Source organism: Podarcis melisellensis, assembly GCF_964234715.1.
Source record: "Podarcis melisellensis genome assembly, chromosome: 2".
Classification (NCBI taxonomy): domain Eukaryota; kingdom Metazoa; phylum Chordata; class Lepidosauria; order Squamata; family Lacertidae; genus Podarcis; species Podarcis melisellensis.
In genome coordinates this window covers 93,841,896-93,855,951 of record NC_138529.1, presented here as the reverse complement: position 1 = coordinate 93,855,951, position 14,056 = coordinate 93,841,896, and the positions used below count along the sequence as shown (strand labels likewise).

The following is a 14,056-nucleotide window of genomic DNA, read 5'->3' as shown; positions in this document are numbered from 1 at the left end:
GCAGCCCTTCATGATTCACCCCCCGGGGTGTGAGCCCATGGACAGAGCAATACCTGCCTCTCTGCCATTTCCCTCCATTCAGTAGCGCTGGCTCTCTCTGCAGCTGCAGATATGGTAGGGCTTTGGTACAGCTGGCTTTTCTCCTTGCAACAAGGCAGGAGGAAGGCTGGAGTGCAGCAGGCTGACTGGCTGAAGCAGCCTTTGCGTACAGGGCGAGATGGATGGATGAATGAAGGGAGGAGTGAAAAGGCTGGAGGACCCAGAGGGAGACTGACTAGCTGGGGGGGAGGACCTGAATATAAAAAAGAGAATGAATGCATGGGGAGGAGGAAGGGAGAGGGAAGGGATGTCTCCATGCAGGTAGTGGTGCCAAAAGTCTGATTAGGCATTGAACGTCATCTCTTCCTCCATTAACTCCGAATGTGCAGAACTTCAGAGGCTCACTTCAAGTAAAGCATCCACACAAGATGCTAAAGGAGGATAAAATGCTAAGGTGTGGCATTTATTTTCATAATCTGGACAGGAAATCTCTGAAAGAAAACACACCCGCTGAGAATTTATAGTCCACACAGATGTGTGCTATGAAGAGGAGCGGAGTGGGAGAGGGACCTGGAATATTAAATGATTTTTTAAATAAAGAAACCATACCTCTCCGGTTTTGAGAGAGAGGCAGGCTTTTACTTGAGCTTTGGAAATGGCTTGATATTGCCTCCCCTCCCCCCCAAAAAAAATGTCAACGAAGTCCAAAGCCTGGCAGCCAATCAAAGGATGCAGCGGCAGTGATGCTGTTTCCTGGCAGTGGGCTGGCCACTGCTGGAAGGAGTGCTGGACTAGACGGACCCTCCACCGGAGCCAGAAAAAGCATGTCTCACGCTTCAGCAGTGCAGCAGAAAAATATTAATAACGAAACAGATGACTCATTCAGTGCACATGGACACAAAAAAAGTACAAACTCTAATTAAACTGCAGTTATGAGCATTGGTTTCGGGAATAAATTTTGTTTTGGAATAGTGTTCCATCCAACCAAGGGTGCAATTAAGTTGTGACAGCGGCAAGGCCTAAGCCAGGTCCCACCAATTCTCTAGGAAGTGGAAAGGTGGGGAGAGATTTAAAGAGCAACACTACTAAAGCTGTTCTTTTCCTCCAAGTGAGAGTCACTTTCAGCCTCTTCCAGTTTTAAAGTGCTGCACTTTAAATCCCACTCTCTACTTTAAACTGGATTGAGCATCACATCCAGCATGACCCTTAAGTGTGCATGTAGGTTCTATGCGCATGTGTGCAGACAATACCCCCCTTGTAAGATACATGAACTTCCCAAGCACATTCCACATCTTTCCTATCAGCACATGTATGAGAACAAGTTCTCAGGCGTATGTTCACAGGTATGTGTCATGACAGACTAAGCAGTAAGAACTAACTCATCATCTGACTTATGCTCCCTTTTAAGTGGAGAGGTCGGGAGAAATGAGCAGGAGGCACTGATTCTGTTCAGACAGAGGGGAAGTTCAAATTGCCACCATCATCCCATTGAGACTTTTGCAAATTCCAGAAAAAATATTGGCCAGCAGGGGCATTGAAGTAGATTCTGGACAAAGAATCATGTCAAAATGACACACAAGATTGGGGCTTGCATGTCAGGTGATGAAATATAAGAAAACTTATTTCCTTTCTAGGACTGACCATGATTTAAATTGTAGCTGTGCTCCCGTAACTGATGCCCTGACATTCATGGTAGGTAACTGGGAAAGGTTAGGGGAGAAGCCACAACAAAAAACATACTTTTTCTGTTCCACGAACCTGGCATAATCTTGATCTTTTTGGGTTTACAAAACAGAGTCCTACAAAATGAGAAATGGCAGGAGGTTCTTCCCCGTTCTCTCTCATCCAATGACACAAACCTGTCTATCGTAATATATTATCGCACGGTCGTTCCTCTGGGCGTCCGCAGGCTGCCTCAAGTCCCGGGCATTAGCTTACAGCGACTCGTGGCAGCATGGGGAATCCTTGCAGAAAGAGCTGACAGTGGAGGCACAAAATCCCCATTCCCCACTAGAAGATTATCATTTCAATATAACATCAAAAGGACCGTGAGAAAGGAACATTTGCCCTTCCTTTCCGTTTCTGCTCACCCCAGTTAAGCGGCTGATAGTAGAATCGCTGCCAAAGGGTGTCAGCTACTGACAAGGCTGCGAACAGAACAGAAAGATGCTATTTGCATGGAGAGAAGCTTCCCCTCTTTGATCACAGCCGCACCTGCTTAAAAAGGCAGCAGCTACACAGGCTACATGTCGTCCCTGTAGTCAAAACAGAAGGAAACAGCGGAGAAGTGCTGACTGAAGAGAGATGACACAAATCGCTGACCCCCCTTTCTGCAAGCTGATAGCAAACGGCTGCCTGCCCCGCAACTTCAGAGAAATCAAAGCGAGAACCCAGAGGGAGTGAAGAGCTTTGCTTGCATCCCCTCTCTCTACCTGTGGCAAGGTGCATCGCTCAGACACAGCCGCAAGGAAGAGGAACTGTGGGGAGGGGGAAAGATGATGGAATGAGCAGCGGGGAAGGAAGAGGAGAGAGATGGAGCATCAAAAGGAAAATGTGAGCCAACAGCTGGGAAGGGAGCTTAAATCCTCCCATCTACCCCCTTTAAAAGCCATGTCATACAGGGTTGCTAAAGCACATAACAAAGGGCACTTTCTGGCATCCTAGACTTGTCTGTCGCTCCTTCCAGCCTGCAGGGCAAACTCTATTGTTGTTCAAAGCCTGTGCGCTGTTGTACACAGCCTCCGTTACTCACAAAATGCTCTTGGTGCAGTTGCTGCTTTTACAGATATATTATGGTGACGGTGTAGATATGGTGTGTTGTACTTCAGGATAGAAAGGGAAACTAAAAAGGGAAAGAAATGTGGTTGGAATATGGATAGGTCAGGATAGGGCATTTAAAAAGGGGAGGGGCATTATATTCAGTGAAGTTATACAGTACCTACAGTAGACGTGTAACAATTAATGGAACTAAGTTAGTCATGACCATTCATTTCAATGGGTCTGCTCTGAGTAGGACCAACACTGGCTGCAACCCTATAGTGCTTAAGATGTTCCAAGGGTTGGTCTAGAGGTAGATGATAAACACTCCAGAAAGCCAGAGTGAAATTTGGACCATCTTGGCTGTGAGTCCTGTGGGACCTTCTCCCTGCCTTGCAAGCCTTTTCCACCTGGCCTGGGAGGGTGGGGCCTTGACTGACTCCAGCTACAAAAGCTGAGGCTGCTCTTGGGCTAGTGTGCTGTTTGGATGTGATGGGGTGGTTGATGCTGTTGGTTTTTTGTATCTTTATTTGAGATCTTGTTGTGATTATGTGGAAATTGTTCCATTTGGTTGTGCATTTTTATGTTTTGTTTATTGTTTGCAACTACTTTTGTTACACCGTTATTTTGTATTTTTTCATGTCGTAAGCCGTCTTGAGCACGGTTTGAATTATGGAAAGGGGCAGACAAATAAAATTATGTATGGATGTATGAGTGGACTTCTGGTTCACAAACCAAACCTGGCCAGCCACACCTCCCAATATGGCCTGCAAGGCTGTTTCAAGGAAGCCATTCCCACCCAGCCAACACCGATTAGGCAAGCTGTCCCACTAGCCTCTCATATTTGGGACAGGCCCACGCAGAGCTTGTCTGAGGCTCAGGGCAGGAGTCTTGTTCTTGGCATGACAGCATAAGTCTGGCATGCCCCTGGCAGGGTCCCCCAGCTGGCTTAGCCCTCTGAGGCCCAAGGCCAGTATACCTCCTGCCCCTCCCTCTTCGCAGGCCTGTATTTGGCCCACCAAGGAGTAGAAAAATAACAACCAAGAACATTAGTCACCCTTGATTTGCCATTTCATCAGAATCCACGACTGTGGTTTGTTTCTCCCTATCCTGATCACTTTTCAACCTTAAAACCATGGTTTGTGGCTGGCTTGTTTAGAACCCCGGGCTCAGAACTAGTGGGAGGCTGAGCTTAACCACAGCTTCATTGTTCATTTCTTCTGTATGCCTCAGGGAGGAGTAAAGCAAGAGCAAACTGGGCAGCATACATTCTGCTCATGCACAATAAATCAGGATAAACTACAAACTCCGGCTTATTGTGACATGTGGGCGTGGCCAGCTTTCCTTCTCTTTCAGATGGGATTCTTTCCAAATCCTCCTGGACTCTGCTGAAAACAGGCCTGATCAGATCATGTCAACAGACTGGCCAAAAGTCACTCGGTTAACTTCATGGTTGAGAAGGGTTTTGAACCTGGCTCTTCCTCTGGCTCTGGCCACTGGCTCTCATAGATAGCTTTAGAGAAACCCTACCACAAAAACCTAGAAATGCACTTACCTAGGCCCCTTTGTACACTAGCAAGCCAGGTAGAACACAAGCTTAACAACACACTCTTAAGGACAATTGCTAGGCAGATGAAAAAGGCAACAATGTCTTCTATCAGCCAGGGGCTTTGAAAACTACCCTATCCATGACCAAAGGCCACCCAAGCAATAAATAAAGGACAAGCTTAACGCAGCATGTCTTCTCCAAGGCATAAGCAGATGTGATGCGACGTCCTGAAAGTGCTGCCAGCTCCAGCGATGTTCTGCTTGTAAGCTGCGCTAAGAGGGAATTACAATAATTGAGCCTTTGGGTCATGGAGGGCTGAGCTGCCGCTGCAAAGCCATCACGGGATAAAGCTGAGGCCTTCGTGGATTGCACTATATCCGAAGCATATCTGTCACTCAGAGGCAAACCAACACTCTGGGGCTGCTGCAAAAGTGACACAGTCAGAGGCATCACCAAGGGCATACTCAAAAGGATTTCATGCAAATCACTAAATCACCTTTGGTGCACACAATCACAAAATATACTGTGCGTGAAGACACATGTGAAGAAAAGATTCTAAGTCTACATTCATGACTTCAAATAAGAGAGTCACTACATGGCCGTTATTTTGAGTGAAACAACCTATACTGAAAGCTATGTAGTTTTACGCAGACAAACCTAGACTGAAAGTGAAAAGGTCCAGATCTAGCCAAGGAAAAACACAGAGCCAGCCTTGGGAAGACATGTTTCTTTCGCCTCTGCCAAGAGAAAATCCAACGGCCCATTCCCTTCCCTGCCTGAATTTTAGTATTACATGGACCCCAAAGCTAACCATGGAAAACACTAGTTGTGTTTCCTCTCAAACAGGGTTCGATGCCCATTTCACCCTAGATTAACAACAGAGACATATACTGCTAAATAATAGTGAAGGCAAGGAAGGGAAGGGAAGAGAGGAAGGACACGGTCTCAGGCTGGTCTATGGTCTATGAACAATAAACATGACACATGCACTGGATTGATGTAACCAGCCGTCATGAAAGGAAAGACTAGTTCCACGCCATATTAGAATTTCGTTACTACCATAAAGAGAGAGAAAGCCACTTTGAAGGTTTAAGTCAGTGCACTCTTCTCACTGATCAGGAAAAGAGAGATATGTTTCTGTCCTGGAGCATGAGAGCTAGACTAAGGAATACGGTTTTCCTTCAGTGAGGGACCAGGTCATCTTAAATCACTCCTGAGGGAAAGAAACTGGAAGGCTTTCACTGCACCAGCTTTGGTGGTCTTCTTGATCCAAAGCAAATGAAAAGCCAGCCTCTGCACCCTCACCTCGATTTTTTTGCAGCTCGTCTATTATATAGCATACCTGCCGCTTTTCAAAGATTTTCATAACTCAAGAGGGATTCCAGAGGCCCAACAAATTTATGTAAGTAATGAGAAGGCAGAGGGGGAATAAAAACCAAGCACTTAACGGAAGGGCTGGATTTTCTTTATCTATGACAGATGTCCAGCATTCCCAAAGCAGCATTTAGTGCCACTTCCTAAATACTTGACCAAAAAGAAAAAGGGAGGGGAAAACCCCTGACAAATTAATTTTAATTCTATTGTGAAAACTAAAGCAGTAACAAGGTTGACAGCAGGGGATGTTATAAGCTCGCTTAGCAGGAGGATCAAGCAAAGTGGTGACACGCTGCATGACCTCAGGGGTTAAAGATGCAATTTTCCATCTGGCCGCATCTGGCTTTTCAACATAAAATGTTGACGACACCTGCCGAGATGCCTGTATGAGCTGCCTCGGCTGCTCTCTACGTATCCGCTGCAACCTGGGAGAGCCTATTAACAGCTTCCCCCTTTCGTGTTTTGCAGATTTGTGCAATATGGCTCACCCACCCCTAATTGCTGCACTGCATACAAATAGAATGGTTTATGTGGAATGCATATAAGGGAATAATTAAAGCAATAACTATTAGAAAATTACTGGGCATGCAGTATTTGCTTTATGGTGCAGCATATGCTGAGTCTGATACTGCCAAATGCTTTCTTGAAATAAGTTGAAAGGAGGAGCTGAGAAGAAAAGAGAAGGGAAGGGAAAGGAAGGGAAGGGAAGGAAGGGAAGGGAAGAGATTAGCTACATGCCGCGTCTCAGACTTAAGGATGTTTTCCAGGGGGGATATTACCATATTGACTCAAAAGTAATGCATTCTTTTTGGGGGGCCAAATCACATCATGAAGATTAGGGTGCACATTATTAGATTTGATGGTGCATTTACATTTGCCAGGAAATACTTATTTGGTTTTGAAAACTGAGGTGCGCATTAGATTCAATGGAGCATTAGATTGGCGTAAATACGGTAATCTTTGCTCATGTTTTACCACAGCAAGCAATACCCGAAGTAACTGGAAAGGATATGAATTAGTACTGCTACAGGGATACAACTTAGCACACAGGGGGATAAAATTTACCGGATCCAACTGGGTTTTTTAATTATTAAAAAAAGCACCCCACTACTATTTACTATCCCACGACCCTCTCCACTTAGCCAGAAACTGTAGTCCTGGCGTTTTCTCATTCCACCAGTTGTGTCACCATGATAAATTACCTGCCCTCTTAATCTCCTTTTTAGTTCCACTAATACCATGTATTTCAATACTTTCATTCACCTTTTATCCTTCAAACGTATCGTAGCTGGGTATTGGCATGGAACAAACAGAGATTTGTAGTTAAAAGCTGAAGGTAAGATAATTAATAAATGTTACTTATAATATATGTTTCCTTAAAGTAAAGGTAAAGGTACCCCTGCCCGTACGGGCCAGTCTTGACAGACTCTGGGGTTGTGCGCCCATCTCACTCAAGAGGCCAGGGGCCAGCGCTGTCCGGAGACACTTCCGGGTCACGTGGCCAGCGTGACAAGCTGCATCTGGCGAGCCAGAGCCGCACACGGAAACGCCATTTACCTTCCCGCTGGTAAGCGGTCCCTATTTATCTACTTGCACCCGGAGGTGCTTTCGAACTGCTAGGTTGGCAGGCGCTGGGACCGAGCAGCGGGAGCGCACCCCGCCGCAGGGATTCGAACCGCCGACCTTTCGATCGGCAAGTCCTAGGCACTGAGGCTTTAACCCACAGCGCCACCTGCGTCCCTATATGTTTCCTTACAGCTAGGTTATTAGACTTACAGCTAGGTTATTAGACTTGGTTCAGTAGTTGATGTTATTGTTGCTTAATGGTGTTGATTTAAGATGTCTGGATGCTTGTTTTAGTTTCTGCGGCCACACAGATAACCATAACCAGCTGCCCTTCGTAAGTCCACCTCAGTAAACTCACAGGCTTGTTCAACAGGCTTTACTTGACATCTTCCTTCTGGACAGGGTTCACAGCCTTACACAGTCAGGAACTCGCTGCTTCCTGCAGTCAACTGACAGCTACAGCCACACTGTCCTCAGTTATACCCCAAAGCTGTTGCTGGGAGCCTTCCAACTCCTCTCTTGCAGAGCTTCCTCGCTTCTGTCTTCCATGATTTCAGCCTCTAGGCTGATCCCATACTCTTCAGGTATGCTGCTGCTTCAGGTTCTCACTCCAGGCTTCCTGAACGTTTCCTCGGACTGCCCAACTGGCTCTGAAACAGCACTGAGCTTAGCTTTATATACCCTTCACCCAGGACCTCCAACCAATCAACATGTTTCTGCTAGATTCAAAACCTATAATTATGGGCCAATAGATTTGAATGGAATGTCCGCTATGGAAGTGAGAGTTGGACCATAAAGAAGGCTGATCACCGAAGAATTGATGCATTTGAATTATGGTGCTGGAGGAGACTCTTGAGAGTCCCATGGACTGCAAGAAGATCAAACCGATCCATTCTTTAAGGAAATCAGCCCTGAGTGCTCACTGGAAGGACAGATTGTGAAGCTGAGGCTCCAGTACTTTGGCCACCTCATGAGAAGAGAAGACTTCCTGGAAAAGACCCTGATGTTGGGAAGGATTGAGGGCACAAGGAGAAGGAGACAACAGAGGACAAGATAGTTGGACGGTGTTCTCGAAGCTACCTACATGTGTTTGACCAAACTGCGGGAGGTAGTGGAAGACAGAAGTGCCTGGCGTGCTCTGGTCCATGGGGTGACGAAGAGTCAGATACGACTAAACAACTAAACTACAAAACTGACTACTTAGATGCTACTGCCCCATGCATAAAAGTTGAAACATTGCCTGCACATTGCTGTAACCTTATAAACAGTGGGCAACTGTGTGAGGGTTTGACTGCCAAATGGCAGGCTGCCAGCAGAATCCATATGCTACATACTATGTATATATTATTTGACTCTAGCCAGGAGCAAAAGACAAGGGTTTTCTTCTTCACACAGTTAAATATGTATTCCAAACAGTATTTTTCTATAAATTATTTAACAAAATTTATATATTGCTTAATTGTAAATAAAACTTCTAACTGGTTTTCCACCACCATAACATTAAAACAAAGTTTCTCTACGCAGGCAATTACTCTTATCTCCACACCTCCAATCCTGCCACATAGAGTCATTCCAAATGTACAGGGACTTTTGACAAATCTTGTAGTGGTGGCAAAAAGCACCATCTAATACCACCATTTCGGCTGGTTAGCAGGTACAGAAGTCAGTCAGTAGACCAGATGACTATTTCTATTATCAGAAAACATCTCAAATTAGAAAACTTGAAGTGTAAGTTCTCTTTACACCAAAACTTGGGACACTCAACTGCAACTAATCCATCAATAGTACTCAACTCTTCAGAGACTATTTCTTCTAAATGCTTACATTTGGAATGCAATTTAGTTAAAACTGGTTTATTACACCTCTGGTGGGCATGCTCTAAGGCAGTGGTTCCCAATAAGCTAAGTGCCCCTGTTTTTCGAAAGCCAAGCCATGGACCCTTTACTTTTGGAAATGTTGATATCTCTATCCCAGTTGGGAACCACTGCTCTAAGGCACAAGCTTTCTAAGATATGGTTCTACATTTTATAGCATGAATTAAACTTTATACGGGACCGCCTCTCCTGGTATGTCCCACAGAGAAATTTACGGTCTGCAAATAAAAACATTCTAAAGATCCCAGGCCACAGAGAGGTTAGGCTGGCCTCAACTAGAGCCAGGGCTTTCTCGGCCTGATGTTTGCCTTAGTGTGATTTAGATGAAATCAGGAGGAAGGACAACCAACTTATTATTAGTTTGTTGAATGCAACTATTTAGACAGTAAACTAGAAAGTGAGAACACTACTCAGTAAGAGAGATTGGATGTAGAAGATTATATATTTCGCGTTCTCATTTTGTATTTTTATGTTGTGAACAGCCCTGTGATCTTTGGATGAAGGGTGGTATACAAATTTTAATAACAACAACAACAACAACAATTCATTATTCTCAGTGAGAAAAAGATTCAAAGCCCAGTGGTGGCAATTATATTTGAAACCATGGAGACAAGACTTGCAAAAGACCCCGTAGTTCAAGCATATCCCTTCCATCATTTTTTCAAACACTTTTACTTACCCTCAGCACAAATATGCTTATCCATATTTAGCCATGCCTTTCCTTTCTGCCACAATACTCTTTTGCTTCCAGATTTGCAAGCAATCAAGATTTTTGATTCAGAATAAATGCCTACAGATTAGGTGCCTTTATGCAAAATAAAGACACTGCGTAATCTTTTTTTTTGTCAGAATTTGGGAGTTCTTTGGTACACAATATGAAAAGCCTAAAATATATCTCCTCAGCTGAATGAGTTTGTATTGTACTCTGCACAACGCTGCTTAGCAATTTTACTTTAACGTAGTTAAGCCATTTTCCTGGTTCTCAAAATTGGCACAACACAGGAATTTTTTTAATACTCGCAGCCTACTTTTTAACACTCACAGCCCCCTTTGTGTGTGTTGTATGTGTGTGTATATACAACTTGTCTGAAGAAAGCAAATCTTATCATCAATGTAGAATTCAATTAAAAGTTTCTGCTTTTGCCTTCCAAGAAAACAGTGCCATTTGCAATAAGAAATTTGAATACTGGATCAATCATACCAAAATGCTTTCATCAAGAGAATGACAAGACATAAAACTTACTTGGCTTTTTGAATCCAAACGCAGTAATCTGTGATATAAAGGTCATTAAGAATATATGCAGGATCATTTTCTCGAAAAATCTTGTGAATATCTAACAGACACTTCAGAACTGCACTTTTGCCTGTAAGAGAGGAAACCATATGAACACATTTACATTTTTTATCCCCACCAACCAGTCCTTATAAAATTCTACTTGAAAATTTGGATGGAAGTTGACTGAACACCTTATCAGTAACATGCTATTACTTGCCGCAAATTATCCCTTTAGGATAAATCAGTGGTTCATGACAACCTGAGAAGATTGCAGATTGCCAGCATAGTAAAACCCCTGTTTACATGTCAGAATTAAGGAAGAAGAGCAAAACCTTAGCAGGCTGGTTCACACATAATGCAAAAACACTTGAAATGGTGGTTTAAAACAACCTCTGGTTTGAAGGTGGCTTGTTTAGGAACTGAAGGAAGCAAAAGAGGAGCCAAAACCTCAAATGCTACTCAAAGGTAAATCTTCATCCAGTATTAATAGTCCTTGCGGGGTGTAAAACAATTAAATGTACTATGTGGTTTGGTTGAAGATAGCCTTCCTCAATGGTGCTGGAGGAGACTCTTGAGAGTCCCATGGACTGCAAGAAGATCAAACCTCTCCATTCTTAAGGAAATCGGCCCTGAGTGCTCACTGGAAGGACAGATCCTGAAGCTGAGACTCCAATACTTTGGCCACCTCATGAGAAGAGAAGACTCCCTGGAAAAGACCCTGATGTTGGGAAAGATGGAGGGCACAAGGAGAAGGGGACGACAGAGGACAAGATGGTTGGACAGTGTTCTCAAAGCTACCAGCATGAGCTTGACCAAACTGCGGGAGGTAGTGGAAGACAGGAGTGCCTGGCATGCTCTGGTCCATGGGGTCATGAAGAGTTGAACACGACTAAACAACAACAAGCCTTCCTCAAAGTTACATGGTAAAAGATTCTCCTGTCAAGGCAGCGTCTCTCTGGTGTGTACCTGTTCCCAATTGCTTCAAGAATTACCTGCAACTTGCAGCAAACCCTGGATGTAACTGAGGATTTAGTTCCGGGTTACCTCGCTGACCAACTGTGCTGTGATGGGGCCTCAGACAGGAAGAGGCAGCTTTTAAAACGTGGGTACCATTCAAAAAAAGGGCTTTGCAAAAGCAGAAACTAGCAGGCTGAATTTTGTCTGCCGGCATAACCAGCTGAATTGCTGCAAAACGACTGGGCACGTTCCCAGTTCCAAAAAGGAGGCAGGCAGCAGCACTACATGCCTTCTGGAGCTTCTGAATTACCTGAAGAATCAATCAACCTTATAAGAATCAATCCCAGTAGTTACACAAGCATGTCAAATCTTCCCTTTTAAATTTGGGTTCTTGTAGGAGTGGGAGTGTAAGCAAGAGGGGTCAGCAGCATTATTATTATTATTATTATGATTATTATTATCATTATCATTACTATTACTATTTATGTGATTTATGTAGTGCCCTTCATCATAAGATCTTGGGGCAGTTCACAGGAGCCAATGAAAAGCGTGGAAAGTGTGTGCGAGAGGCTGCAGGTAAGCTGGCTTCGCCAAAAGTGTAATTCGATGGGATGTGTAAATCTGATGTGTCTCTTCTCTTCTTAGCAAAGAGGAGAGACCGTTAAGCAGAGAAGGCAAATTCAGCCCCCCAGATGTCTCTGTCTTGCACTTAGGACTCTTCACTTGTCACACCCCCTCCTCATATCCATTTGTTCTCCCACAGGAGGCTTACCGTATTTTTCGCTCTATTAGACGCAGTTTTTCCCCTCCAAAAATTGAGGGGAAATGTGTGTGCGTCCTATGGAGCGAATGCAGGCTTGTGCCATAGCCACGCGCAACCCCTCCGACAGGGAGAGGCTGCACGGGGCTATGGCTTCTTTAGCCCTGCGCAGCGTCTCCCGGCAAGGAGAGGCTGCACGGGGCTAAAGGGGAAGCCAAAACAGCGAGCGGGATCCATCCCGCTCACTGCCTTACCTTCTTCCATAGCTGCGCGCAACCCCTCTGGCAGGGAGAGGTTGTGTGCAGCCTGTACGCTGCTCTTTGGGGCTGGGGGGGGGAAATATTTTTTTTCTTGATTTCCCCCCCTAAAAACTGGGTGCGCCTATGGTGCAAAAAATACGGTACTTCTTGCCCTCCTTGAGTATTTTTGCCTGGCTGGAATATGCCCTTGAATTCTTGGCTGTGTACGTATGCAAGTGTGTGCCAATACTAGCCCACTGTACAAAGGAAAAATTTGCCTCTGGCCACATCCACTATTGGTAATATTGGCAGATGGTCCCCCAGAAAGTTGCCCAGATGACAATGTGGCCGACAGTCTGAAAAAAGCTCCCCAGTCCTGCCTTAAAGTGGCAGGAGAATAGAAACTTGGTTTTGCCATTACACATTGAGAGTAAAGGCTACATCTTGTTTCGAGGGTTTTTTTTGCATGTCAGCGTAGGTGCCTAGATATTAATCAAATGCTCAGTTTCTCATAAGGTAACAAGACCAGTTCCTGCAATTTGGCGGACTGCTGCTATTACAGGTAACACGCCATCTCAAGACTGCTGTGAGCAGAAAAACGAAGCAAGCTTTTAAAATGAATGAGAGCCCAGTTATACAGCAACGTTAAATTGATTTCTGAAGCATGAGACCTCTGCACCGAACAGCTTCAACCCACTTCTCCACCATCACTTCCTGTTCTCCAGAGGATTTTTCTTCCGCAAAAAACAATGCTAAAAGTTCAAATATATCATGAAATGCTCATGGGCCGGTGGGGAGAATACAAACCTACGATTTGTCAGCATAAGCACCTGAATGAAAGAGGGGTAGGGTGGCAGCTTTCAAAGACTTTGAGCCTTGTTCTCCCTTGTAACTCCACATCAGAGTCTGAAAGGGATAAGTAATGGGCGATGTGACAAATCAAATGCTCCTTGGTTGTATTCGACTCAAAACTCCCTCTGCTGTCGAAGATCCCATGACTTGGAATATCTTCAGCTGGGAGAGATTGAGACGGAACAGAATAGGTAAAAGGTTTGCAGAGAAGGAATGTGCTATAAAACAAAGTCCAGGGCTCCCTGCTCACTGCAGCGTGGGGAAGAAACAAGCTAGTGAGAGAACACATGCACAAAGCTGCAAGTCAATTACGGGCCTAAGAACTAACGAGAAAACTTTGTTCTCCGTTGGGTTAGAGCTATTATGCCTGCCCTCTTCTCCACCCTAAAGCTTACTGCTGGAAAGTTGTGGAAATCAAAATTTGGCCTACATACTTCACATGAGAAAAAGTAATTGTTTGAACCACAGGCATTATTCCTAATTAGACACACTGCTTTAAGTTATGGTTTTTCAGATACATTGCCAAAGAGGCATCTGAAACAGCCGTTAGCAGAATCTGGAGGAACAAGACTATTCAGATACCGATATACTAAAAACACGGCCGATCACGACTTTGTGCTCTAGGGCTGCAATTCAACCCTCATTTACTCAGCTGAAATTATTGGCCATAATTAACATTATGGGCCATCAATTTCAAAGGGTCTCCTACAAGCAGAAGTTAGCTGAACACAACCTCTAGTCTTTCATGCAAGATCCTTTTCAACAGGGAGATTTATTTGTTTACTTGTAGAAACACCCTGCTTTTCTGAAGGC

The 14,056-nt window shown here is 44.5% G+C and overlaps 1 protein-coding gene across 2 annotated transcripts in view; it reads right to left on the bottom strand.

Moving 5' to 3' along the window:
• SHQ1 (SHQ1, H/ACA ribonucleoprotein assembly factor) overlaps positions 1-14,056 on the bottom strand; it is a 58,132-nt gene that overhangs the window by 16,389 nt on the left and 27,687 nt on the right. For both annotated transcript variants that reach the window (XM_081902278.1, XM_081902279.1), the window contains exon 11: positions 10,403-10,523. In XM_081902278.1, the coding sequence (XP_081758404.1) occupies positions 10,403-10,523 (121 nt within the window). The remainder of the gene's footprint in view (positions 1-10,402; positions 10,524-14,056) is intronic.